The sequence below is a fragment of the Scyliorhinus canicula genome, chromosome 4 (assembly GCF_902713615.1).
Source record: "Scyliorhinus canicula chromosome 4, sScyCan1.1, whole genome shotgun sequence".
NCBI lineage: Eukaryota > Metazoa > Chordata > Chondrichthyes > Carcharhiniformes > Scyliorhinidae > Scyliorhinus > Scyliorhinus canicula.
Window position 1 is genome coordinate 60,220,245 of NC_052149.1, and position 27,621 is coordinate 60,247,865.

The 27,621-nt window shown below is 44.2% G+C and overlaps 1 protein-coding gene across 3 annotated transcripts in view; it reads left to right on the plus strand.

Annotated features, from left to right (window-relative positions):
- The window catches only part of tm2d1 (TM2 domain containing 1), an 89,130-nt gene that overhangs the window by 52,076 nt on the left and 9,433 nt on the right, over positions 1-27,621 (plus strand). Inside the window, exons 5-7 of one of the 3 annotated variants that reach the window (XM_038794322.1) lie at positions 78-151; positions 16,659-16,697; positions 20,601-20,732. In XM_038794322.1, the coding sequence (XP_038650250.1) occupies positions 78-151; positions 16,659-16,670 (86 nt within the window). In that variant the 3' untranslated portion in view covers positions 16,671-16,697; positions 20,601-20,732. Of the gene's footprint in view, positions 1-77; positions 152-16,658; positions 16,698-20,600; positions 20,733-27,621 lie in introns of those variants that run through there. The other 2 variants (XM_038794320.1, XM_038794321.1) reach the window with 2 other exon arrangements.

The window sequence follows — 27,621 nt, forward strand, 5'->3', positions numbered from 1 at the left end:
TAACTATCCAATATGTGTGATCTACCTACAGAATAATGTACATGGATTTAATTGCATCATTTTCATTTTCTATCCAGGCTTGTTGAAGTTCTGCACAGTTGGATTTTGTGGAATTGGCAGCCTTATTGACTTTGTTCTTATCTCTGCGCAGGTGAGTAGATAACCATCAGCTCAAGAGATCTGCCAACCTGCTTGTAATCCTTTATGTTGAATGATATGTGGATCATGTTTCTGTAGACTGAAGTGGTAATACCATAGCTAAATGCAATAGAAACCATATGTGGGTTCGCACTGAGTTGTGCTGTTTAAGCACAATTAAATAGATAAATGGTTAAACTGGAAGTTCCATTCATTTTGGCAGTAATTGAAATGGGGTTATGGTGACTGGTGCTGTTATTCATAATAAAATTATCTATGCTGAAGTCATACTGTCATACAAAGGTATTTGACATGCATCTTAGGCCACATTTTGTAAGTAAGTAGTCACCATAGTTGCAGATGACCATAGGCTTCTCCTCCCTTTGACAGGTAATATAACCTGAGGATCACCACGCCTCAGGTGAGCGGCAAGGTTTAGAGGTTCATGAATAACCTCAGCCGGTGCGAGAATTGAATCCGCGCATCACGAACCAGCTGTCCAGCCAACTGAGATAAACCGGCCTTATTTTGTATAATGTGAGCTAAAAGCCAGTTCATGAATGGTTATACTCATTTGTGTTCATAGATATAGCTCTTAGGGCTAAAAGGATCAAGGGATATGGGGGGATGTTGGGATCCGTGTATTGAACTTGATGATCAGCCATCATCATAATAAATGGCAGAGCAAGCTCGAAGGGCCGAATGGCCTCTTCCTGCTTCTATTTTCTATGTATTTTTCTGTGCATGTTTCTATGTTCATCTTTGCAGAAATATAGCACTGAAAGCTATGAACAACACAAAATATGATAATCTATATTAATTTAAGTGCAGATAAAGATTAAGATCAAATGTAGTCTTCTGATAAAATGAGGCAAGAGAGTAGGACCCCGAAGGTGTAGAAATAATCAATTTGTCATTTTAAATTCCTAATTTTTATGTAATATTTATAAATAACAAAATAGAAAAATATACAGTAATTTGGTAAGCCGAGAAGTAGAGTTGGTTGAAACATAGCAATTTCTCAGCACCACAAGCCGGAAAACTGTGAGATGCACCTCATTGTGGAAGAAGGGTGTAATTACAGCAAGAAAATCTATGCAGAGGTACTTTCCATGATGGATGGAAATGTAGAAATTTAACACAAAAGTTCAGCTGAAATGCAACAATTAAATAGGTACCAGTAGGTTGAAATTCTGTACTCTAGTCCTAATGTGGAGTGTAAGCATTCTGACTACTTAATGTTAGTATTAACTTGAGCAAAAATGGAGTAGATTTCAAATCAAAGTAATATTGATAGTTGTCCAAGTTAACTATCACTTCTTCCTCTGCGTGCAAACTGAATATGAACAATACTAAAAATAAACTAAGCAATTGTATTCCATCCAGCTCATTCTCATCTAAACTTAGTATATTTTTGTTGGACAATATATTGTAATGAGTGACAAGGCGAGCCATCAATTGCTAATTCCTTGACGAACAATGCCTCAACCTTTTGGAGAGAAGTGCTGTAAAACTTATTTTTAAATCTAGCTATCCTGTTAAAACAAGCCTGCTATTGTTCTGACTCATCAACATCAACTTAAAAAAATGGCTTGACTTGTAAGTATAAATTTAGCTTTAGGCTTTGTGCACCTGGATGTCCTTTCTGTACAAGTTCTGTCAGTGCAGTTGTTGGTCTATTTGACTACCTTAATGCAAGTGTATTAAAATATGGATCACATACAACATTTCTATTAACTCACATAAGAGTAACTTTCAATTTAGGATTCATTGCTTCAGGTTAGAGGTGCTCTTGAGCGATAGGAATGCAGTTTTAAAATTTAATATCTCCACCCAGCTCTCCCCAGGTGTAAGGAAGATATGCAGCAAACTGTAAGTTATGTTGGAACATGCCTAGTGTTCCTTGATTTGAATAGCATATCAGTAATGGTACATTTGCGTACACATACACAATAAATAAGGAATGTAACGTGGTTTTGAGAATGCAAACAAAACACAGCTTATTTAGTTGCTGGTCAATTGAGCCTGTAAGGAAATTGCTTTATCACATTACGAAGTGGAAAATATTTGCTAAATTGCTTCGAAAACATAAATTAGTTAGAGTCATTTGTAAATTTTAAAAATATTTTAAAAGGTGAGTGGATGTTTGAATTGTCATACACTTTTCTTTGATCATTGATATCAGTGGCTCACTACAAAAGTTGTTCCAAAAGTTGTCGCCATTCTGAGAATAAAGGTCCAGAACGTATGGTGTTTTTGACAGCAACGTGTTCACTGTCGTCACTCATTTGAATCTGACTGCAACTTCAGGATTTAGCACAAGCACAGATTAACACGAAAACCATGAGGTATCATGGCTTTCTCCCCAACCGCCCACTACCATTTCCCCACCCCAACTACCACCAAGTGCCAGAATTTGACAAAATAAATTGATTGAAACATCCCCTTTTCCCCTCTTATTTAGAACGGGGACTGTGGGGAGGATGAGCAAACTGACCACAGCACCATAGGACAGGGAACCATTTAAGTTGGGTGAGAGAAAAGAAATGTAGTCATAATCGGGGAAAATATAGTTAGCAGCATAGACACTGTTCTCTGTGACCAGGATCTAGAGTTCCGAAGATTGTGCCACCTACCTGATGCTTGGGTTCGAGATATCTCATCTGGGCTTCAGAGCAACATGCAGTGGGAGGGTAAAGATCCAGTTGTCATGGTCCACGTCGGTACCAATGACATGGGTAGAACAAGGATAGAGGTTCTGCTGAAGGAATATGAGAAGCTCGAGGCTAAATTAAAAAGCAGAACCAAAAGTAAATTTTGTACTACCTGAGCCACGAGCTAATTGGCACGGGGTCAATAATATTAAAGAGGTAAATGTGTGGGCCAAAGGTTGGTGTGGGAGAAATAGGTTTGAATTCATGGGACTGAATTCCCCAGTACTGGGGAAGGAGGGAGCTGTTCTGATGGGACAGATTGCACCTGAATCAAGCTGGGACCAGAGTCCTGGCAAATCGCATAACTAGGGCTGTAGATAATGCTTAAACTAAATAGTGGGGAGGGAATGTTCAGTTGTATGGAAAATTAGAAAATCAAAGTTAAAGGAGGCGGTGCAGGTTAATGATGAGGACTTTAAACTAGTTAAAAAAGGGGGGCAACTACGAGAAGTGAGGTGGTCAAAAAAGGGGCAACTACGAGAAGTGGGGTGGCCAATGCACGACTGAGGGTGTTGTACATAAATGCACGCAGTGGACGAAACAAGGTAAATGAGCTTGTTGCGCACATTGGAATTGGCTGGTACGATGTCGTGGGCATCACAGAAATTGGCTACAAGGGGATCAGGGCTGGGATCTAAATATCCAAGGATATGTGTCCTATCAAAAGAACAGGCAGGTGGACAGCTACATGACCAGGAAACACCAAGACTGTTTCAACAAAAATTGACCACATCATCCAAGATCTTATTGACAAGAAGAGGAAAGCTCTCTGCGCCTGGCAAAACAACATAACCAGCAAAGCAAAGAGGAGAGCTCATCAATCAGCAAAGGCGGGGTTACAAAGAAGAACCAGGGAAATCAAGAGCCAATGGCGGACTGAGAAAACTAATGAGCTGCAACTCCTCGCTGACAAGCAAGACAGCCGGGACTTCCTCAGTGCCGCCAAGCACAGTTGCACAGTGGGTAGCACTGTTGCTTCACAGCTACGGGGTTCCAGTTTGATTCCCGGCTTGGATCACTGTGTGGAATCTGCACGTTCTCTCTGTGTCTGCGTTGGTTTCCTCCAGGTTCTCCGGTTTCCTCCTACAAGTCTCAAAAGACGTGCTGTTAGGTGAATTGGGCATTCTGAATTCTCCCTCTGTGTACCCGAACAGGCGCCAGAATGTGGCAACTAGGGGCTTTTCACAGTAACTACATTGCAATGTTAATGTATGCCTACTTGTGACAATAAAGTTTATTATTATATAGACCCAACATCCGAAGTCTCAAACCGGTGCTGAGTAAGGACGGAACCCACTTGAGAGACACAGAAAACATCGGTTTTCAATGGAGAGAACACTCCAAAGATCTCCTAAACCATGATACAATTAAGATGAGGAGGTGTTTGAGAAAATCCCCAACTCCCCATCAAAGAGAATCTTAGACTCCCACCAAGTGTGGACGAAGTTGAAGCCACCATTGAAGAGGTGAAGAATGGAAAAGCCGCAGCGGATTTTTTTAAACCTCGAGATGAGATCACCCGTTATCTGCATTAGCTGTTGCTGAAAATCTGGGACATAGAAGAACTTCCTGCCGATATTAGGGATACCGTCGTCACCACCATCTTCATGAAACGAGACAAAGCAGACTCTGAGAACAGCCGAGGAATCTCTACTCTCCATTGCCAGGAAGTTCATCGTCTGAATTCTTGCTAACCACCTTCTCCCATTGATTGAAGAAATCCTTCCAGAAAGCGAGTGTGGCTTTCCACCAAACCGGGGAACAGTGGACATGATTTCTACTGCTGGACAACTTCAAATGCATGGCCTTTATCGATTTGATTAACACTTTTGACTCAATCAATTGGGAAGTGCTGTGGAAGACACTGTCAAAGGCTGGCTGTCCACAGAAATTCATCAATATCCTCTGACGACACTGCGACAAGACATCAGTGACAGTCCTCACTGACGGTAATAGGACAGAAACCTTCGTGGCCAAGACTAGAGTCAAGCAGGGATGTGTAATCGCCCCCACCCTTTTCTCCATATTCATCACCACCATCCTTCATTTTATCAAGAACAATGTCCCAGTGGAGTGGACATCATCTACAGGATGTACGGGAAACCTTTCAGCCTCAACTGGTTGAAATCCAAGAAATAAATGACACCGCCATTGCTCCTGGAACTTCAGCATGCGGATGATATTGCCATCTCCACTTTCTCAGAAGAAAATCTCCAAGCCATGCTTGACAGCTTCGCAGAAGCATATCAAAGAATCAGTCTCAACCTCAAGAAGACTCAAGACCTTTAGCAACCCACCTCAGGGCAAGATCTGATCTTACCTTCATCAAGATCAACAGAGGAACCCTACCAAACATGGAACATTTCCCCTGGAGAGCCACTTCTCATCTAAGGCTGGTTATCATTACTGAGATTAGCTTTTCAATTCCAGATTATTCCCTGAATTTAAATTCCACCAGCTGTCATGGTGGGATCCGAACCCTTATTCGAAGACCATTAGCCTGGGTTCTGGATTACTAATCCAGTGATATTATCACGATGCCACCATATTCCCCAATAATATTTCTTTTGCTACACTGACATTATCTGAATGCATTGAATGCTTTACACTAATTACTAAAATTCCCTTGGATATGGTTGCTGTGTTTGTACTATTTACTTTTACAGGCAACATTCTAAAACAAAAGTTAACTCCTAAAGTTATATAGCATCACGTATAAATGGTGCAGATTAAGAAAACATGGTTTTGAAAAGACCATTTGGTCCACCATGAATGTTTCCACAAATCATGAACAATCTGTCCAATCATGTTCATAGCACTTTTTCCCAAACTCAGTGATAAGCAAATTCCATAATATCCCAAATTTCCACTAGTCTGGTTCTTTCACAGATGATATAATCCCTGGGCAGAGAAAATAGTGAGTAGAAAGTATTCTGAAACTGGATCTCATTGAAAAATGTCATAATGTTCTGTACTTTATTCCTTGGGTACCAACATATCTGTTCTTAAAAGGAAATCTATAGGTCTTACCATACCACGACCATCAGTTTTCTCTGCTTTTTACTACCCTGTTCTGTTTCAATTTGCTTCTTCCTCCATTACTGTTGCTTTCTTTTCTATGTTTTTTTCTCCCCTTCAGTTCCTTGTCCATTACTATTCTGCTTCCTTTTTTCACTGTTCTCTTTACTTATTTTCATGTTTTAAGCTATGCTGCATTAAAATGGGATTGTTTTAATAGGTTTGATTCATGGAGCCAGAGCAAAGTGAGATCATAAATGATCTCCAGTTGGCCTCTGTGGATAGTAACACACTGGCAATTTGCAAAATAAATTAATGAATTTTCAAATAATTATACAATCCTCCTAATCGTCTGTAATCAATACTAATAAATGCCTTCTCTTCCCCCCCCCCCACACACTCTCCACCTCACTTGCTGAAAACCAGAGGTGGAGCAGGAAAGAGAAAGAAAAAGGAGAGAGAAGGAATGGAGTAATTGAATTGGGACTGTCAGTAGAACTGATATTAATTGATTGGGAACAAGGGAGTTGGACTTGCAGCCCCTGAATTAGAAATAGGGATGATGTAAGTAGTTACCGAATTTTGTGGGGACAGTGACAGTTGTGCAGACATGATTCTACTTATTATTTTTTGAGTAATACAGTTGTTGTGGGGACTTATTATTCAGCTGAAATAGACAGCAGATTAGTGGATATTCTAAATTGTCTCAGAACTCAACCCCACAATCAGAAGATCACCCAGAGGTGGCTGATAACAATTTCAGCCCTTGAAGCAAGCCAAGATTGCCTCACTGGACAATCGTCTGCTCTAAAAAAAATATGCAATACTTTTGACTGGAAGATCAGATCAGATGAAGACGACTAAACCACTTCATTTTACAGCAACTGAGCATACAGTGTAACGGTTAAAGCAAATTCTATATTATTTCACTTAATCACATTTCTTTCCTTGAAAATAGATAAATCAGGCACTCTGACCCTTTTATGAGCTGATTTATGTTTTTTGGCATTGCCTTTCTTCCCAGACAATATCTAGCTTTTAAACAATTGTCTTATTCCTACTTGTCTTTCAGCTTCATGTCTAGACCTGTACCTCACAGTCTCCTGTTTAGATACTAAGTGACTACTCAATGTTTACAGTTCCCTTTCAGTAACTGGAAACCGCTGCGTCTTCAACGATTTTCCCACTCGGACTCACCAATAAACTGATTACCTCCTCTCCCAGGTGTGGATTCCCAAAGCTACCCCCGATAGGATGACATGAACAGTATTATCCTTGTCATAAAAGACATGGGTTGGCATATGAGATGAGAGAACATTTTGCTTAATGTCTCAGTTGACAGAATAAAGACAGTCAGATAATCATCACATCATATGCCCCAACTGGCTCAGTGATTGCATCCCTTGGCTTTTTAGTTCTGTGCAAATTCCTTTTGTTTTGAAGTATAACACTTCTGAATATAAAACTATACTCTGGGTGCATGTACACCGGTCCCATAAGATAGCAGGGCATGTGGATAAAGTGGCTAAGAAGGCATATGGTATACTTGCCTTTATTAGCCAAGGCATAGAGTTTAAGAAAAGGGAGGTTATTACTGGAGCTATATAAAACATTGGTTAGGCCACAGCTGGAGTATTATATGCTGTTCTGGAATTCACATTTTGGGAGGGATGTGATAGCACTGGAAAGAGTGCAAAGGAGATTTCTAAGGATGTTGCCTGGGCTGGAAAGTTTTAGTTATTAAGAGAGATTGTATTGACTGGTGTTGTTTTCTTGGAGCAGAGGAAATAGTTGGGGAACATGAGGAGGTGTGTAAAATTCTGAGGGCATGGATAGAGTACACAGGAAGAAATTTTTCCCCTTGGTGGAAGGTGCAGGAGCGGTTTCAAGACCTGTGTATTGAGTCAGCTTCCACGTGGGATTCTTCCCCATGGCTCAACTCTGTACAGAGAGCAAAAGACACATCGGCAATCTGGATAAGATGGTTTATTTGTTAATCCAAGCTTGGTTATGTGTACACGGAGGGAAGATCTGGATAATGCCAAAATCTATCTACTGAACATCGATAAAAACACATCAATTATACAATTTCCAAAAATCAATAGCCCACGCCAGTTGGACGCGTTCCAATCCCTGAAGCTGTCATGTTTAAACGTTATCTAATAAAATTGCGATCAGCCCATGATTGAACTTCATCCTGTCAGCTGTGTTTACAGAAAAGCTTGACGTCAATGTTAGCATCCTAAGTTATTTTGTCCCCATCTCGGCATCCTGCTCACCCATTGCTCATGCGGACCAGGATGGCAGAACTGGCATCCTCTTTACTCCATGGATTGTTTCAGAAAACCATGATATCAAAAGTGACTTCCTTTTCGCTTCCAGAGGATATCGGAGGCCAGTGATAAACACTTGTGTTTACTAGTAATTTGCTGATCTCACGTTTTGTGTGACTCAAAAACATGGTCAAGTTAGCTAGCCTAAATCCCATCATGCATTGTGGCCAATGCTTGTAGCAAGAGTTTGATTGCTTATTACTGCTATGTCCTGCAAATACATGTTTAATGGTTAATAATGATTACTCAGTACACTTTCTATAATTAATCTCAATCCTTAATAAACTAACTTGTAAAACTACTCGAGTGGCATCCTAGCTATTCATTTTTTTTTAATGAAAAATATTTTTATTCTCCATTTTCACATTTTCTTCAGAATTTACCCCCCCACCAACAAACAGTAAACGGTAATGAATAGAATGTCAACCCCCCTACCAACAACAACAATCCCATCTCCTCCAAATAACGGCCCACCTGACAATATAGAACATAGAACAGTACAGCACAGAACAGGCCCTTCGGCCCTCGATGTTGTGCCGAGCAATGATCACCCTACTCAAACCCACGTATCCACCCTATACCCGTAACCCAACAACCCCCTTAACCCTACTTTTTAGGACATTACGGCCAATTTAGCATGGCCAATCCACCTAACCCGCACATCTTTGGACTGTGGGAGGAAACCGGAGCACCCGGAGGAAACCCACGCACACACGGGGAGGACGTGCAGACTCCGCACAGACAGTGACCCAGCCGGGAACCGAACCTGGGACCCTGGAGCTGTGAAGCATTTATGCTAACCACCATGCTACCGTGCTGCCCTTAAGCATCAAATAAAACTAAACCTCCCAGGGAGGAAAAAGGAATCAGGAATCGCCCCTGGTCACCGTTGACACATATAATCCAGCCCCCAAACCCCCCCCCCCAATATTAAATGCCATCCAATCCCCGAAGGAGTACCGTGAATGGCACCCATAAATTGTAGACATCCCCCACCCCCCTCCCAAACTCCTCCCCTCCACTTCCTCTTGTAAACTCCTCCCCCCAACCTCTGATCCTTCCCCCAACTTTTCACCCCCGCTAGACTCACCGAAACCCCGATGGCCACAGCCCCTCCCCCACCTCACTCCCGTTCACTGGCTGGCTTAAACCGGCCAGCGTGGAGGCCCACGCCTGGGTCTACTTACCCCTTGCCGGGTCCCAGGAAAACCAAAAAATCCCCTTTAGCACACAACCCCAGCATACACACCCAAGCCCCAAACAACCATCATTGCAAATGAAAGTCCCAACTCTTCCCTTGTCCAAATATACAGCGTTGCCTCATTTAGTACGTACACCAACACACAGTGAAAAACTAAAGTTACATGAGGCTACATCGATACACGACCTGCTCTCAGTCCCATTTCTCAATTCTGCCACAGTCCTTCTGCCTTCGCAAACTCTTCTGCCGTCCCAAAATAAAAGTCCTTGGATTTGTAGGTCACCCTTAACTTAACTGGATATACTATGCCGCACTGCACCTTGCTGATGTACAGTGCCTTCTTCCCCCGGCTGAAGGCAGCCCGCCTCCCCGCCAGCTCCTCCGTAAAGTTCTGGTATATTCGTATACCAGCTCCAGCCCACTGCACCACCCGCTTCTGCTTTGCCCAGCACAGGACCTTCTTCACGTTGTACCTACGGAAACATACAGTTACTATTCTTGGCGGCTCACTCGCCTTTGGTATAGCCCTCCACGACCGATGAGCCCGATCCAGTTCGTATCGAGAGGGATTGTCCCCCTCCCCCAATAGCTCCACCAACATCGTGGCAAAATACTCCGTCGGCCTCGGGCCTTCTACCCCTTCGGGCAGACTCACGATTCTCAGATTCTGTCGCCTGGATCTGTTTTTCAGGTCTTCCATTTTGGCTCGCAGACCCTTGTGAAAAATGAAAATCGCTTATTGTCACGAGTAGGCTTCTAATGAAGTTACTGTGAAAAGCCCCTAGTCGCCACATTCCGGCGCCTTTTCGGGGAGGCTGTTACGGGAATCGAACCGTGCTGCTGGCCTGCTTGGTCTGCTTTCAAAGCCAGCGATTTAGCCCTGTGCTAAACAGTCCCATTGTTGGTCTCTGTCACCTTCTGCAACTCCTTCCCCATCAAGGTGAGTTGATCACTGTGCTGCGATAATACCTCTTCCACTTCCTCCAGTGCCTCACCTTGCTCCCGCACCTCCGCCGCCACCCTCACCGGGCAATGGGCCTCCTCCACCAGCACTTTCAATACCGCCCCCATCTCCTTCTTCATCGCTTCCATGTGCTTTCTGAGCTGTTTTTCAAGTTCCACAACCATCACTTTGGTCATTTCTTCTGCTGTGAGTGATGCAGCCTCCCCTGGTGCTCCAGCCTCCACTTTCCTTACAGTTCCTGCGCTGACTTTTCCACTCACGGGCGGACTTTCATTAACCCCCTTTTTCACGGCTGTTATTTCTCCCAAGCTTGTACATTTCTCTTCCCTGTTACTACTTACAGCTTTTTCAACCTCCGTTGCCCCTGGAACCGGGTGTTAAAACCCCGAAAATTCTAGTCCCAAGCGGGAGCCCTCCAACATGCGGCTGCCTCCCGCCCGCCGTCACCGGAAGTCAGCTATTCAGTTTTAAGAGGTCTCATCGCTGGACTCCTCCCCCCCTCCACTCCATCCCCCACCCTTCAGAAGGATGAATGACCAGGGGGCATAGATTTAAGGTAAGGGTCAAGAGGTTTAGAGGGGATGTGAGGAAAAACCTTTTCATCCAGAGATGAGCCTGGAACTCACCGCCTGAAAGGGTGATCAAGGCAGAGACCCTCATAACATTTAAGAAGTATTTAAATGTGCACTTGCGATGCCAAGGCACACAAGGCCATGGGCCAAGTGCTAGAATAGTTAGGTGGTTGCTTTTGCTCGGTGCAGGCGCAATGAGCTGAAGTGCTTTTTCTGTGCTGTAAACCTCTATGACTCTGTGACTATGATATAAAATCATTGTAAATAGGAGCAAGAGTAGATCAATTTTCCATCAAGCCTTCTCCGCCATTCGATTGGATTATAGCTGATCTGATTGTAGCTGTAACTCAATTTTCCTGCCTGTCCACCACAACCCTTGACTCCCTTGTTGAGCAAAAATCTGTCTATCCACTAATACATTAAATGATCCAACCTCTTCTGTGTAAGAGAATTCTGTGTAAGAGCAGGGCAGCACGGTAGCATAGTGGTTAGCACAATTGCTTCACAGCTCCAGGGTCCCAGGTTCGATTCCCATCTTGGGTCACTGTCTGTGTGGAGTCTGCATGTTCTCCCCGTGTGTGCGTGGGTTTCCTCCGGGTGCTCCGGCTTCCTCCCACAGTCCAAAGATGTGCAGGTTAGGTGGATTGGCCATGCTAAATTGCCCTAAGTGTCCTTAGTGTTTGGTGGGTTATAGGGATAGGGTGTGGGCTTGGGTAGGGTGCTCTTTCCAAGAGTCGGTGCAGACTCGATGGGCCGAATGGCCTCCTTCTGCACTGTAAATTCTATGATAATTCTATGATAATTCCTCTTCATCCCAGTCTGAAATGAAAGACACCTTAATTTTAAACTGTGCCCCTAGATTCCCATACAGGAGTAAACATCCTTTCAACATCTACCCTGTCAAGCCTTCTCAGAATCTTATGTTTCAGTAAGATCATCTCTCATTCTTCAAAACTGTAATGAGTAATGCCCAACCTGCTCAGCCTTTCCACAGAAGACAACTCCTTCATCCCAGGAATGATCCTTCTCTGAACTGCTTCCCATGCAAATATATACTTTCTTAAGTAAGGAGTCCAAAACTGTATATAGTATACCTGGAGTGTTGCAGCAAGTTGTTGCAAGACTTGCCTACTTTTCTACTCTATCACCCTAACTTCTGTCTAAATTCTGTTTCCCTTCCTAATTATTTGGCTATACCTGCATTCTAACATTCTGTGACAGCACAAATATGAAGGCAGATTATTATTTCAATGGGTGTAAGTTGAGAGAGGTGGAAACTCAGCGAGACCTTGGTGTCCTCGTGCATCAGTCACTGAAAGTAAGCAGGTACAGCAGGCAATAAAGAAGGCAAATGGTATGTTGGCCTTTATAGCGAACATGGGCGACAAGGTAGCACAGTTGCTTCACAGTGCCTGGGTCCCAGGTTCGATTCCCGGCTTGGGTCACTGTCTATGTGGTGTCTGTACGTTGTCCCTATGTGTGCGTGGGTTTCCTCTGGGTGCTCTGGTTTCGTCCCACAAGTCCCGAAAGGCATGCTGTTAGGTAATTTGGACATTCTGAATTTTCCCTCTGTGTACCCGCACAGGCACCAGTATGTAGCGACGAGGGGCTTGTCACAGTAACTTCATTGCATTGTAAATCTACCTGTGACAATAAAGATTATTATTATATTATAATTATTATTATAGCGAGAGGATTTGAGTATAGGAATAGGGATTTTCACTGCAAATGTATAGGGCATTGGTGAGGCCACACCTGGAGTATTGTGTGCAGTTTTGGTGTCCTTATCTGAGGAAGGATGTTCTTGCTGTGGAGGGAGTACAGCGAAGGTTTACCAGGCTGATGGCCTGGGTTGGTGGGACTAAGTCAATTGGGATTATATTCATTGGAATTTAGAAAAGTGAGAGAGGATCTCTCAGAAACTTCTAAAATTCTAACAGGATTAGATAGGGTAGATTCAGAAAGAATGTTCCCGATAGTGGGGGGAGCCCAGAACTGGGGATCATAGTTTGAGGACAAGGGGTAAACGTTTTAAGACTGAAGTGAGGAGAAATTTCTTCACCTAGAGAGTGGTGAATCTGTGGAAGTCACTCCCACGAAAATAATCGAGGCCAAAATGTTGTGTAATTTCAATAAGGAATTCGATATAGCTCTTGAGGCTTACGAATCAAGGGATATGAGGAGATGGCAGGATCTAGTGATTGTGATAGTTTTATGTTCCTCTATCTCTTTTGCCCTTAGCCTTTGTACTATTCTTGGGATGCTTTTTGTGTCTTCTGAAAAGACTGCAAAATACATGTTGAAATTATCTGTGAGTTCCTTGTTTCTGGTTTTCAATACCCAGTTTTTCCCTCCAAAGGGCCAATGCCCACTGTCACTATTCTTTTCCTTTCCTTGGAAAAACTTTTACTGTCTGTTTTTATATTTCTTGCTAGTTTTCCCTCATATTCCAAATTTTCCCTCATTTTCCTAAAGCCCTCCTTTTGCTGGTTTCTGAATGCAGCATGCTATATATTTTCTGTTGATACCATCCTTATCCTTGCTTAGTTACCCACGGATCGTGCATCCTTTTCACTGCATCTTTTTTCCTCAATGGAATATATTTTTATTGAGTTGCGTAAATTCACTTAAATGCCTGCCACTGTCCCTGTACCATCTTAGCTTTGAACCTATTTTCCATTCTACTTCAGCCAACTCTCACTTCGAAACCTTAAAGGTAAGACATTAAAATGCTAATTTCTGGCAGCACAGTGGTGCAGTTGGTTAGCACTGTGGCCTAACGGCGCCGAGGTCCCAGGTTTGACCCCAGCTCTGGGTCACTGTCCGTGTGAAGTTTGCACATTCTCCCCACGTTTCCGTGGGTTTCACCCCCACAACACAAAAACATGCAAGCTAAGTGGATTGGCCACCCTAAATTGCCCCTTCATTGGACAAAATAAATTGGGTACTCTAAATTTATAAAAAAGAAAAGAAAAAAAGTGCAAATTTCTCACGCGCAAAATGAATTTGAAATTCTATCATGTTGTGATTGCTAATGTCTAGAGGCTCCTTTACTGTTAGGTTATTTATTAATCCTGTCTCATTACACATTACCTGGTCTAAAATAACCAATTCCCTGGGTGGGTCCAGAATGTATTGTTTTCATAGAATTTACATTCGGCCCATCGAGTCTGCACCGGCTCTTGGAATGAGCACCCTACCCAAGCCCATACCTCCACCCTATCCCCATAACCCAGTAACCCCACCTAACACTAAGGGTAATTTGGACCCTGAGGGCAATTTAGCCTGGCCATTTCTGAGGAACTGTCCCCAATATACTCTATCAATGCACGCTACAGGCTACCTTTGCGCTTTGTTTTATCCAAAGTGAATGAATATTAAATTCTCCCACGATTATTGCTGTACTTTTCTTAAAATCCGCCATTATTTATTAAGGAGAATTAGTGGCACACTGGTGTTGTCAAAGGATTAACATCCTTTCGGGAAATAAATCTGCCCTCTTTTTCTGATCTGGCCGACATGTGATTCCAAACCCACAGCAACATGATTGACCCGTAAATGCCCTCTGAAATGGGCAATTAATGCTGGCTTAGCCAGCGATGCCCACATGCCTTAAAATATATATTTTTTAAATTTTTGATTTATATTCCGTCCTACAGCTTGGCTGTGCTGCAACGTGGCTACTGTCAAGACCTTTTAACCCCTCCCGCCAGTGACTTATTTCCTTTGCTATTTCGTATATCCATATATCGTACATAATTTCTCACTGTATTTACAGAATATTATCCTGTATTAACAGAGCTACCTACCTCCTATTCCTTTCTTCCTGCCCTTCTGAATACCCTTGAATATTCAGGTCCCAGTTGTGATCACTTTGCAACTGTGGATCGCAAGACTGCAGGACTGGTATGAACTTGAGATGAAAACGATTATAATGATACAAATTAGCACTAAATGAAGTTCCCAAACTTCACATTTTAGTAAACATTGGAATAATACTCTGGAGTTGGATTCATGGAGCCGCTCTGATGAAACGAGTGGGGCTTGTTGCTATATTTATATGGTTATAAATATGGTCACCTTCCTTAATCCTAATTACGTTTGCTCTAGAGTCGACAGGTATCTTTCGATACCGCCACAAGGTTCAAACCCGAATACTGATCAAAGAACCAAAAGTTCAAAGTCAATACTATTTATTCACACACACAGTAATATCTACTCATGCACAAAATGCTACAAACTGAACTATCTCTAACGCTAATGCCTATACTTAACTTTGGGTGCCCGCTCAGTCAGAGGAACAATGGCCGTTGTTCGGATCTGAGGTTGTTGGCTTCGAAGAGGTACAGGAGAACAGCTAAGGTCGTCCGTCTGATAGCGAGCGTTGACCTTGGATTTAGTTGCTTCTGGTGCAGCTGGTGGACGGGTCTCTCCGCTTCGAGAGCCGAGTCCAAGAGAGCGATTCTCTCTTGGGGGGCTTCTTCTTAGATCCGAAGGGGCTTCGTGCGCTTTTGGGCGGGCCTTGAACTTACATAAGAAGGGAAATGCATCATTGTACACTATGCAATAGTTCTAATAGTATTCTGCAGATTACTGAGCCGATATCTGGATATTTTTATTCCGTACCTCAGTTCAAAACAAGGGTCCTCGGTTTCAAGAACAAGTGCTTGCATTTATATAGTACTCTTCATATCGGAAAAATATCCCAACAAGCATCAATGGAGCATTATCAGTCATAATTTGATACTGAACTGCATAAACAGATATTAAGTAAAAGACCAAAAGCTCTATTTTAAGGCCAGTTTTAAGGAACATCATGGAGAAAAGAAGGTTTGAGAGCGGGCGAGGGTAACAAGGAATTTCAGATTCTTTGTGTTGTGGGGGTGAGACCCAAACAGTCATGGAGAGAATGTGCAAATTCCACACGGACAGTGACCCTGGCCAGGATTGAACCCGGGTTCTCAGCCTCGTGAGGCAGCAGTGCTAACTACTGCGCCACCATGTAGCCCTCAGTCTCCTGAATCATTTTCTGCACTCCCCCTTGGACATTTGTATCCTTCCTCGGGTTAAGGACACCAGCACTGTACACTGGACTTCAGGTGTCACCTGACCAATGTCTTGGTAGTTGGAGTAAGGTTTCTCTGCACTTATACTCCAGTTACTAACAAGCCATTTGCCTTCCTAGTTGCTTGCGGGTACCTGCCTGTTAAATTTCATGATTAATGTATGAGGACACCCAGATCCCTCTGAATGCAAACGTTTCTTGAACCGCGAGAGACTAGGAAATATTCTGTTTTATTTTTCCTACCTCAAGGTGGATAACTTCATATTTTGCCACATTGTATTCTATCTGCCATGTCCTTGTCACTCACTCTTAAGTGTCCACAGAATTTCTAGTAGGCATCCTCCAGTGAATTCTAATTGTTTAAAAATTACATACCAAATTTTTACATTAAACAAAATTATCTCAAATAAATCATGTTTTCTTAAAACTTGTAAATGCTGGAATCGCACAGACAATAATCAACACATCAAAGAGAAATATTTGGACAAGAGCCTTGATCAATATGTTCTGTTTTCATTGTACACTTCTAATGTTTGTATTTTTGTAAGTCAATACAATCCGTTAGTCAACTTTTAAAGTAGCTCTGAAAAACGTCTCTTTTTCTTTCTCCTCGGTATACAACTCAAATGTAATTTTTATTACTAACCATGAAGAATCATGCCTGATTCTGTGGTGAGCCACCAGGAATTTGGGTGAGCCACTGCAATTTTACTTGCTGACCATATTTCTGGCCATTTTTAGAGTTCTGAAACTTGATTGTAAAGATTTATACTGTAGTTAATTCATGCTGTCAAATATAGAAATAAAACCACTATACAAATTCACTTTTAACTGTTTAGGTGCATGGAATTGCATGCACTCAAAAGCTTAAGTAGTTTGAAAAATGCGTAGAATAATATCACAATTTTCTGATCCCATTAGGACGTATGGCAAACTGAGGAAATATGTAATAAAAACATGTAATAGAATAATGTAGAGAGTGGCAGATCAAAGAAAAATACATTTGAACTTTGCATTTTGTGGGGAAAATTAGATTGGAAAGATGTCCCAAAATGGCAAAATTCTAAATGGAGAGGAGGAACACTGAGTATGAATGCTGAAGAGAAACAGATTTGTTGAAGCAGAATTAAAGGTGGAAAAAATATAAAATGGTCAAATGGTATTTTTGATTTTACATACATGATCGGATGATAAACCCGTGCAAAACATTGCTTAGGTCAGAGTTGAAAATAATTGGAGCAATTAAAAATCTGCAATGCACAGTAAGATCTCTGTTATCCAGCATGCTCCGAGAGTGGGAGGTGTCGATTAATCAAATATGCTGATTAACGTTAATTATTATTGCTATGTTACCCTGTCTTATGATCTGGAGTACTCTGCTCTTACTACCCCTGGAAGCACCGCTTTCCCCACTACAAAGAAGTCAATGCGCGTTTTTACCTGGGAGAAGAAGGAGAACCCCTTCTCCCCTGGGTGTGTGAACTTTCATGCGTCCACTGCTCCCATCTGTTCCATAAGCGCACTTAGTTCTTTTGCCATATTTGAGGTCTTCCCTGGTTTGGGATTTGATCTGTCATTTCTAAACCCCCCCCCATGATTAGTCGGTGCGTGTCTATGTTGGGGATTTCCGCCACGGTTTTCTTTATAAACTCCATGTCCCATTTGGGAGCATACATGTTAACAAGGACCACTGGTGCTCCTTCCAGGACTCCGCTGACCATGATATACCATCCCCTGGGTCCATAACCGTCCTCGTTGTGGTAAACACCATGCTCATATTAAGCAGTGCAGCTATCCCCACTGGTTCTCGCCCTGTAGCAAAAATGGTATATCTGCCCCACCCAGTCATTTCTTACCCGCAGTCGGTCCTCTCTCAGGTGTGTCTCTTGGAGGAAGGCTATGTCAGCTTTCATACTTTTCAGGTGGGCAAAGACTCTGGATCTTTTTACTTGGCCATTAAGTCCCCTGACGTGCCAGCCTATTCTAATGGGAGTATTTTGTTCCCCCCTCCCTTTGTGGAATCAACCATACTTAGCTTGTGGATGCATCTCTACACTCCGGGGTTTCCCTCAGTTAGGGGGCCATCCAAAATGGTTGTGGTCACCGTCCTCACAATGAGGCTGGGCCCCTGCGCTCCAGGGTTTCCCTTTGCCCAGGGGCCACCCAACATGGCCGCCAACTATGTGTACGCCACGTAGGTGAGCCCCTGCACTCCGGGATTTCCCTTTGTTTGGGGACCCTCCAAAGTGGCTGCATGCGGTGCAATTTTGTTTCTTGTTGCCATGTGCAGCTTGTTGTAGCCAGCCTTGGACCCACTTCCCCCTTTGTTCCCCCTATGGTTCTGCTTCCCCTCCTATCCCCTTACTATAGTTGAGCCCCCCCCCTCCCCCCGTTACATCCCTAATTGTCTCAATCCATCGGTAGTGTATAACACCCGCCCCCCCGTTAGTTGCCAACCATGATGGGAGATACACCCCCCCCCCCCCCCCAGTCCTGGTCACTTATACTCCTGCCGCTAGCTTTCTTGCTAGTATGATGGCCACCCTTCTGGGGTCGGTCTAAGCCTGCCCTTCGCCCGCTCCATATCTACCCCCCTCCTCCTCCTCCTCTCTTCGCTCCACTGCCTTCGCCCCTTCCTTCCTGCTTTTTGGCTCCCAAATTCAGAGAGAGATGCTGCAGTCCTATGCAAATTGTCTCTTGGTGTTTTAGTCTCCCGCGTTATCTTTTTACTGTTGACTTTGTTGCTGTCTTCCCAGCCCATTTTTGTCTCCGTCCGCAGCGGCCACAAAGTAATGCTCCCTGTCCTAGAAAGTGACCCATAGTTTGGCTGGATACAGCATCCAAAATTTCACCTTTTGTACAGGGCCGCTTTTGCTCTGTTGAACTCCACCCGGCGCTTGGCCAGGTCTGTTCCAATTTCCTGATATATCCTAATCTGGTTTCCGTCTCAGTTGCAGGTCTTTGTTTGCCTGGCCCAGTGCAGGATTCTTTGCCGATCCTGGTACCAGTGCACCTTGGCAATTATGGCCATCGGACTCTCCTTGGCCTTGGATTTCAGCCAGAGTGACCTGTGGGCTCTGCCTATCTCTGGCGGGTTGGTGAAGCTGTCCCTTCCCACCAGGTTTCCCAGATCCGGACCACATAGTCCGTGGGGTTCCAGCCTCCAATTTCCTCAGGCAGGCCCACTTTCCTCCGATTTGGGCGCTGCGACTGGTTCTCTTGGTCCTCTCTCTTCCCCTTTAGGCTTTCCTGCATCAGCACCAATCTTGCTATCTCCATCTCTCAGGCACCAATACAGTCACTCTGGTCTGTTGAGGCCCTTTCCAGTTCTTTGATGGTGGTCCCCGGGCCTCCAGTTGCCTCTCTGTCATATCCAGGGCCACCTGTATGGTGACCAAGACCTCCGCGACTGCCACCCTGACCGCAGCTTTTATTTCTGCCTTTATGTCTTCTTTGTACTTCCTTAGGTCCCTGGTGAGGAACTTCTTCCATCCACCCTCCGGCGATAAGGTGCTCCATGTGTGATATGTGGATACCTCTCGTTCAGGTGTGGCTGGTGTTTCTTCACCTAGTGGGTCCACTGTCTCATTAGCACGCTTCTCCTGGCTTCTGCTGCTTTTTGTCCCTCTTCAGCATCTGGAACTACTGTTGTTCAGCATCACACCATGTGCTTCTATTGGAGAGGGTGAGAGGATGCTTTTTTCCTGGTTCTTGCGAGCTATTTTGGAAAAAAGGGCCTCTTTTTGAGTTCTTTGGCGGCGAACCACCTTCTGTGCATCTGCTCAGCACATCCCCATCACCGGAAGAGTCCCATCCCACTTTCTCACCAACTCTCCTGCCCATTGCGGCGTCTGGGGATGTTAAACTTGTCTATCTTCTTCCTCTCCATCTCACCCTACCCACTGCTGACATTGTTGACTTCACCAGGTGTTCAGCTCTCTCCACTCCTCTCTGCATCTCCCTCCAGAATATCCATTCATTTGTGAACAAGGTTCTTGCCATCCATGAACTTATTGTGGATGATTGTATCAACATCTTGGCCTGAATGGTACTTGGCTGAGAGGTGATGACAAACTTCTGTTTTAATCGAGTCTCCTGCCTGGTAAGTATTCCACCATTATCCCCATGAAGGATGGTGGGATGGCACTTACGATCGGATCACACCTTACCCTCCTGCTCCTCTGGCACTTTCTCCTCCTTTGAGCACCTTCCCTGGTTCCATCCCTTTTCATCTCTTTCAAAATTATCGTACTGCCCTCATGGGTATAATAACATTTTTATCACCACTATTTCTTTACTGCTTTCCTTCTTCAGCCTCTGCACCGAATGACTTCTTCTCCTCTGCGATTTCAGCCTCCATTTCAATTCATCATATTCGCTCTTCTGTGAGTTCACTGCATATATGGAAAAAGTATACAATAATAATAATAAAGTAACCCACCACAAAGTGGACACCCTACCATTAAATTAAGCTGTTTGATTAAAAACAGCTGTTCAAAGCCAGAGGTTAAGAGTTCTATATTTGGGATAATTGTTTGTCAGTGGAATGAAATTATTGGAATTGACTGTCCTCACTTTTTTTCAACTCTCTCTAGATTGTTGGACCTGCAGATGGCTCGAATTACATCATAGATTACTATGGAGCAAGACTCACAAGATTAGCAATAGATAATTATACATATAGAAAGACACAAACAGAACTGTGAGTCCTGAAAGTTAACATTCTGGTAGGTTTTCACGACTTATCTTTTCACATGTTACATTACATGGCTAGAGCTCATTTTCTTTATTTCTCATTTGGGGAGTATACAAGACTTTGACCATGTTGGTTTGTGATTAAGACCTGAACCATAGTTCAGATACCTACCATAAGAGAAAAAAATGTTTTATTGTCAAGAGTTGAAAGTGACCAAAAGGAAATGTCCTTGGAGACATTTGTGTAATGTCCTTTTTTGTAAACTGTATAATGTAAAAAACATCATCATCAACAACATAAATATTAGCAAAAATCTGCATTAAATTCTGTTTTTTTCGACAGTGTAATTTCTAGTCACCGAAGGGGGATTATAACTTAACCAAAGAGACAGAGGGCTGGATTTTATCAGCTCTTGGGGGGATACTGGAAGATAGGATTGCTAAAATGACATAGGAAGGCATGCCCAACATCACCCTGCCACTGTGCCAATTTGCAAGCAACGGATAATATGACAGATGAGCTTTTTGCCCAACTGAGCCACTTAATTGGCCAATTAAAGGCCATTTCCTACCACTGAAGGCATTTTGTTTGTGTCAGGAAGGCCCGCTGCAAACATGGGGTGACAGCCAGGTAACTGGGTAGCCTCACAGCCAACCTCTTGCATTGGCATGCTTTGATTCTGATTCTTAAAATTAACCGGCAATGACCAAGTACCACTGTATATTTATGACATGCAAATTAGTACATGAAGTAGTGGGATGTGGACATGTGCGTCTTTTCCACATGTTAAGTTCCTGGTCTCATGTGAGCTATCGGTGGCTGAGAATTGCGTTCTTGAGGTTGGAAAAGTTACCACTCCTTGATTTGGTCACCTGGTTACAGAACAGCAATGCCAGGAACTAGGAATAAATCACCAGCTCAGTTCTTGTTACAAGATAGAAATATGAATTATAATAAAACTGGCTATTATTCACTCAATTCTACCATCCCTGTTATAGACTAAAAGTTCTGATGTGTTAAGATGCATTATTTTTAATGCTAGTGTATAGAAATGAGCCACATGCCAGATTACTAAGTCTTTCTAACCAGGTTTCTCTCAGCCAGCAGATCTTAGGAGGAGCAGCAGAGGGCACTCACAAACTGTTCACCAGACTTATTCTAAAGACAAAGGTTCCTTTTTCAATGTTAACATACGATACCAGTGACTTTTTTTTTGCTCCAGTAGGGTTCTTAACCAAATACTCTGTGGAGACTTTTATAAAATCATCCTTTGTGATCACAGTTGAAATTAAACTTTGATCAGAACTGAAATCTATCGCTAAAGATAGAGACAGTGGCTGTTTTAACATCCTGATCTCATTTGATTTGGTTTTGTTATGATCCTAGACCAGACCCCATGTTTTTGGTAAGATCCGGTTAGGGACCAGTGACAGCAGACAACTTCCATCTCACCTATAGGTCTGGACACTCTGGCAGATCCTATCCAAACCATGCCCAAAGCCAATGGAAAGATCAGCATTACAGGGAGACCTGGGAGAAGGCCACCTTGAACCCCCGACTATCCAACTGGCCAACGAAGAAATTTCAACAAGATTTCACAACATATTCACCCACCTTAATACAGAATCATGTGGCAACCAGACAGGGCTGCCCACTGCATTTAAAAGCACACCAGCCTGCAGCACGGAAGTCCTACATCGTATGTATGTAGGAGATCCTCCTTTCCCAAGGCAAACTCTTTACCACCGAGGTCCAGAAAGGTTGACCCAGTTTTGAGAGAAAATTTCCTGCTTATTGCCATGCCAGCTCATGGCACCCAGCAACAGTAACTGGAACACCCCAGTTGTGCTCATGCTGAATCTGGACATTGAACTGGAATCCCTAAAAGGGGCCAAATTTGCATTTTAAAACAGCCCAATCACCTGGCAATCAGCTTGACCAGAGGTTTAAGCAATCCTGAGCCTACAACTTACCACGGTGGATAGGGAAGAGCTAAGCAAGACAGGAGCAGATCAGCCCTATAATCAAACGTACTCACCGAGTGAGAAACCTAAAATTCCCCGACAGGTAGCCCAGCGCTGCCTGAGCATTATTAACCACCTGGATGCTAACCACCATGTAAAATCCCCAGACTTCGGTGGTGGCCATGAACTGTTCGGTTGCACACATGGTGGATCCTGCTTGGAGGCTCTGGTTTTGGCAATTTCTTCCCCGTTAATGGGTGCTATTGTTGGAGATTGTGAAAAATAATTGGTGGGGGTTGAATTCTCCTCTGAAGTGGAATGTCAGTGGGTTACCACACCCGGCAGAAATCAAATAAGGTGACAGCTCCAGAGATGGAGAATCTTCATGGCACAGTAAGAGAAAGCATGGCGCAGTCGGGAGCGTCACCATCATCCACTCCACCGCTTGTGGAGCAGCTGATGATGTTGATTAAGGGGAGCTCCAGAAACATAGGCTACAGATGCAAGAGGACTGCTCTAAGGCGATTGAGGGAGCAGTAGCCCCCCTTGTGGGACTTTTGAGAGGGCGGAGATGCGCCTGGAATCGCAAGTGTGATGATCCGTGAGGTGGAAAGGGCGGTAACGGATCACAAGGATCTGATTGTGGAGTTGGAGGCAGAGGTGGTGATTCTGGGGCGACCTGTAAAGAATTGAAGGTGAGGGTGGACGATCAGGAGAATCAGTCCAGGCGGCAGAATTTAAAAATCGTGGGCCTGCCGGAGAGGGTGAAGGGAACGAGTGCCAAGGGCTATGTTTCAAAGACGTTTGTGAAGCTGGTTGACGAACAAGTCTGCGAGATGGCCCCGAAGTTGAACCGGGCACACTGATCAGTACGATAGATGCCAAGTGCTGGTGACAGTAGATTCCAAGAGAAGATTTTAAGATGGACGAGGATGATGCGAGACTGCAGTTATGAGGGTCAGTGGATCCGAATATATCAGGACATTGGGGCCGACCTGACCAAATGGTGGACCAGCTTTAACTGGGCCAAAGCGGTGCTTTTTGAGAATAAGGTCCAGTTTGGGGTGTTGTACCCGGCCAAACTCTGGGTGATTTTTAAGGGGAAGGAACACTATTTTACGACGGCAGAGGAGGCAAATTACTTTATTAAGGGGCATGGTTTGGAGGAGGTTTAATGGTGGAAATTTCTTTTGTTTTTGATATGTTTGTACAATGTTTGCAAGTGTATTGTTTATTTGCACATGTTGGCCATTTTGGTACTTATTATAGTTGATGGGAGATGATTCTGAGTGCATGGATGTCTTTCCCCTGTTAGTGGGAGGAGGACGAGGGTTCAGGAGGTGGGAGGGCCTGGGCAGGGACTCTTTGAAGAGTGGAGATGGGGAGGCAATGTGGGGGAGGGGCAATTTAGGTGGTTCCGATGAGGGCCTTTGTGTTGATCTCCCAAGTGGGAGTTGCAACACCAACAGGGATGCTGGTGAATGGGAGCACAGTGGGCCTGGTGGGGCCTGGTGCTGTGACGGATAATCGTTGGGGGGGGGATTCGGAATGCAATTAGGTAGTTTCGGGAAGATAAGAGTTGCTGGTTTGGTGGCGGCAGGGAAGAGTGGGCCTGGCCAAGAAAGGGGAATGGGGCAGGGATGGTTTCGCGTTGGACTGGGATGGCAGACACAAATGGGGGGAGGTGGGGGGTGCACCGGAAACCCCGCTGGGAACTGTGACTTGGAAAATGTGGGGTTGAATGGCCCGGTGAAGCGATTGAGGATGTTTGCACACCTGAAATGTTTAAAGGTGGAGTAGTGTTTCTGCAGGAGTCGCATCTGCGAGTGAAGCATCAGGTGACATTAAGAAAGGGGTGGATGGGCAGGCATTTCACGCAGGGCTAGATTCCAAGTAGAACGGGTTTGTGATCCTATTTAGCAAAAGGGTGGCATTTGTGGGGTCCAGCAGGGTGCGGGACCCAGGGGGTCAAACGTGACGGTGAGCAGGGTTTCAGAGGAAGCACCAGTTGTGTTAGTAAAGGTCTATGCACCCAATTCGGACAATGTGGAATTTATCAAGACGATGGTGGCGGCCAGCGGCAGACCTTGATTCACACCAACTAATAATGGGGTGTTTTCGACTCTCAGATGTGTCAGTCAAGCCCAAAGTCACAGGTCAGGTCGGAAATAGCGAAGGAGTTGGCGGTGTTCATAGACAGGTGGGGGGTGGACCCGTGGAGGTTTAGGCATCTGGGAGAGAGGGAGTCATTTAGGCAGATCTGGGTGGGGCGGGCTATGGCAATTGCACTATGTACTTTGTTTATTGTACAGCCCTTTTGTTTTCTCGTTCTGTAATTCTACTGTTTACAATGCCAAAAATACCTCATTAAAATTGTTTATTAAAGTTTCCGACTGCGAATAGGCAAAACAAAGTTGAAGTATATCCAGTGAACGCCCAGGGAGGAGTGCAAATATGAGTGCTCTACCATTCAGGTTGGCCAGAAGCTGGTTTAGATATTTGGGCATTTAGGTGGCCCACGAGGTGGTATTTTGGCCTGGGGGAGATGTTGGTACTGGCACCAATATGTAGAAATTACAGATTCACTCCGGCGGGAATAGATGCGATGTATAGGCATTGGCAGAGGGACAGTATGGAGCTGGTTAGGGATCTGTTCGTGGAAGGGAGGTTAAGAGAGTTGCAGGACAGATACTAGTTGACAAGGGGGAGAGAGTTCAGGTACATGCAGGTGCGGGACTTTGTGTGGAAGGAGCTACCCTTGTTCCATCAGATGCCGGAGCATACCTTGCTGGACAGGGTGAGCTGAGGGACGGGAAGAATGCGGACATTTACGGCTAGTTGTTGGATACAAAGAGTGTGCCAATTGAGGAGATAAAACGGAAGTGGAAGGAAGAGCTGGGAGTGGAATTGGGATGAAGGGTCTGGAGTGAAATTATGCATTGGGTGAATACGACATCATCCTGTGCTAGGGTGAGTCTGGTACAGTTTAAAGTGGTGCATAAGGCTCAAAAGACACACGCTCGTATGAGCAGGTTCTTCCCAGAGCTGGAGGATAGGTGCAAGTTCAGGGTAGCATGGTGGTTAGCATAAATGCTTCACAGCTCCAGGGTCCCAGGTTCGATTCCCGGCTGGGTCACTGTCTGTGTGGAGTCACCACGTCCTCCCCGTGTGTGCGTGGGTTTCCTCCGGGTGCTCCGGTTTCCTCCCACAGTCCAAAGATGTGCGGGTTAGGTGGATTGGCCATGCTAAATTGCCCGTAGTGTCCTAAAAAGTAAGGTTGGGGGGGGGGTTGTTGGGTTACGGGTATAGGGTGGATACGTGGGTTTGAGTAGGATGATCATTGCTCGGCACAACATCGAGGGCCGAAGGGCCTGTTCTGTGCTGTACTGTTCTATCTATGTGATGTGGAGGGAGGGCCGGAAAATCATGTCCATATGTTTTGGTCCTGTCCAAGATTAATGGCTTTTTGGACCCCGTTTTTTAAGCACTGTCAGAGATCATGAGGGTGAGGATGTCGGCATGCCCACTGGTGACAATCTTCGGCGTGTTGGAGTTGGTGGAGCTACTGGGGGGGGGAGGGGGGGCCGGTGTTGTGGCCTTTGTCACTCTAATTGGCCGGCGGCAAATTCTATTGCGTTGGAGATTAATGCAGCCATCGAGGGTGTTGGTGTGGTTGGGAAAAGTGGCTCCACTAATCATGAAGAAAGTAGTTTCTTAAGTTGCACACAAGTTCGCTCTTAGAGGGGCAGAGGAGGGGTTCTTTGTAAGCTGGAGGAAGTTCTTATCCCTATTCAAAGATTTGTTTGTTGTGAGTGGGTAAGGAGGGAGAGAGGGAAGAGGAGGTTTGGGAGGGAGTGAAGGATGCTAAGGGGGAAAAAGTGGGAAACAATGACAAAATATTTGGATTGTGTTACGTTTTTGAAAGATTATGTGATTGGTGTACTTTGAGTTGGAATAAAAATATATTTTTAGAAAGGAATGTTGGCTGGATGAATCACAACGGCAGCTGAAAGCGGCAAGCTTGGGCTGCCAACAGACGTTCGTGGAGCATGGAGCGGCAATCTTGCCTTTTAGAGTTTCTTCAGTTCTGTGATCAATTGAATTGGCCAGAAATGCACCATGTGCTCTCTAACCAGTTCCATCCTAAAATGACAATTGGAGTTCTATGTAAGTTGTAGGACTCAAAATTTGCAGGTCAAGAAGAGTCTATGGGGCTGCCCAGCAGGTGGGCAATGTAGGTGGCACAGCGAGATAATCACTGGGGTTACTGGTAGGACTACTGATCCTGTTTTGAGACTTACACCATTGGTGCTGACTTCAGTAGATTTAAGTATGAATTTTGTAAATCCGAATTGTTGAATTTTTGCCAAATTCCTCCTTTTCTGTGTCGTACGGTTTTATTACATTATGGATTAAGTGTGCATGATTAATGTAAAATGTCCAGAATGCCATTTACTTATAATGATTCCATACAGAATTTTAGCGACATTTAACCTCTATGCAAATCAGACCAGCTTATCCAACATTTCCTTTTAGTGCTCCACTATCCAAATCTTAAACCAGACCTTAACATGCATCAATTAATAATCTGATGGACATTATTTTAACGATGGTCATGCGGAGCTGGAAGACCCGTGGCGTCAAATTTTTAAAAAAGGAGGTTGGATAAAAGGCAAAGAATTACTGCAGTTAAAAAAAAGTTCAGAAGCTTAAAAAAAAATGGCTTGCGCTAGAACACAGTGCTGCAGTTTTAAGAGTAAACAAAAAGAAACACACCAAGACACTGTACCTGCATTGATATATTTGTCGCAAAATACACCGGCAAAGGGAAGTCAACTACATCTGAGCAACTATAGCCTGTTTGGGGAAAAAAGATTACTACACAGTCTTAAAGCAGCAAAACCCTTAAACAGGTGATGCATTTAAAGTGGCAATGCACTTTTAGTGGCAACCACA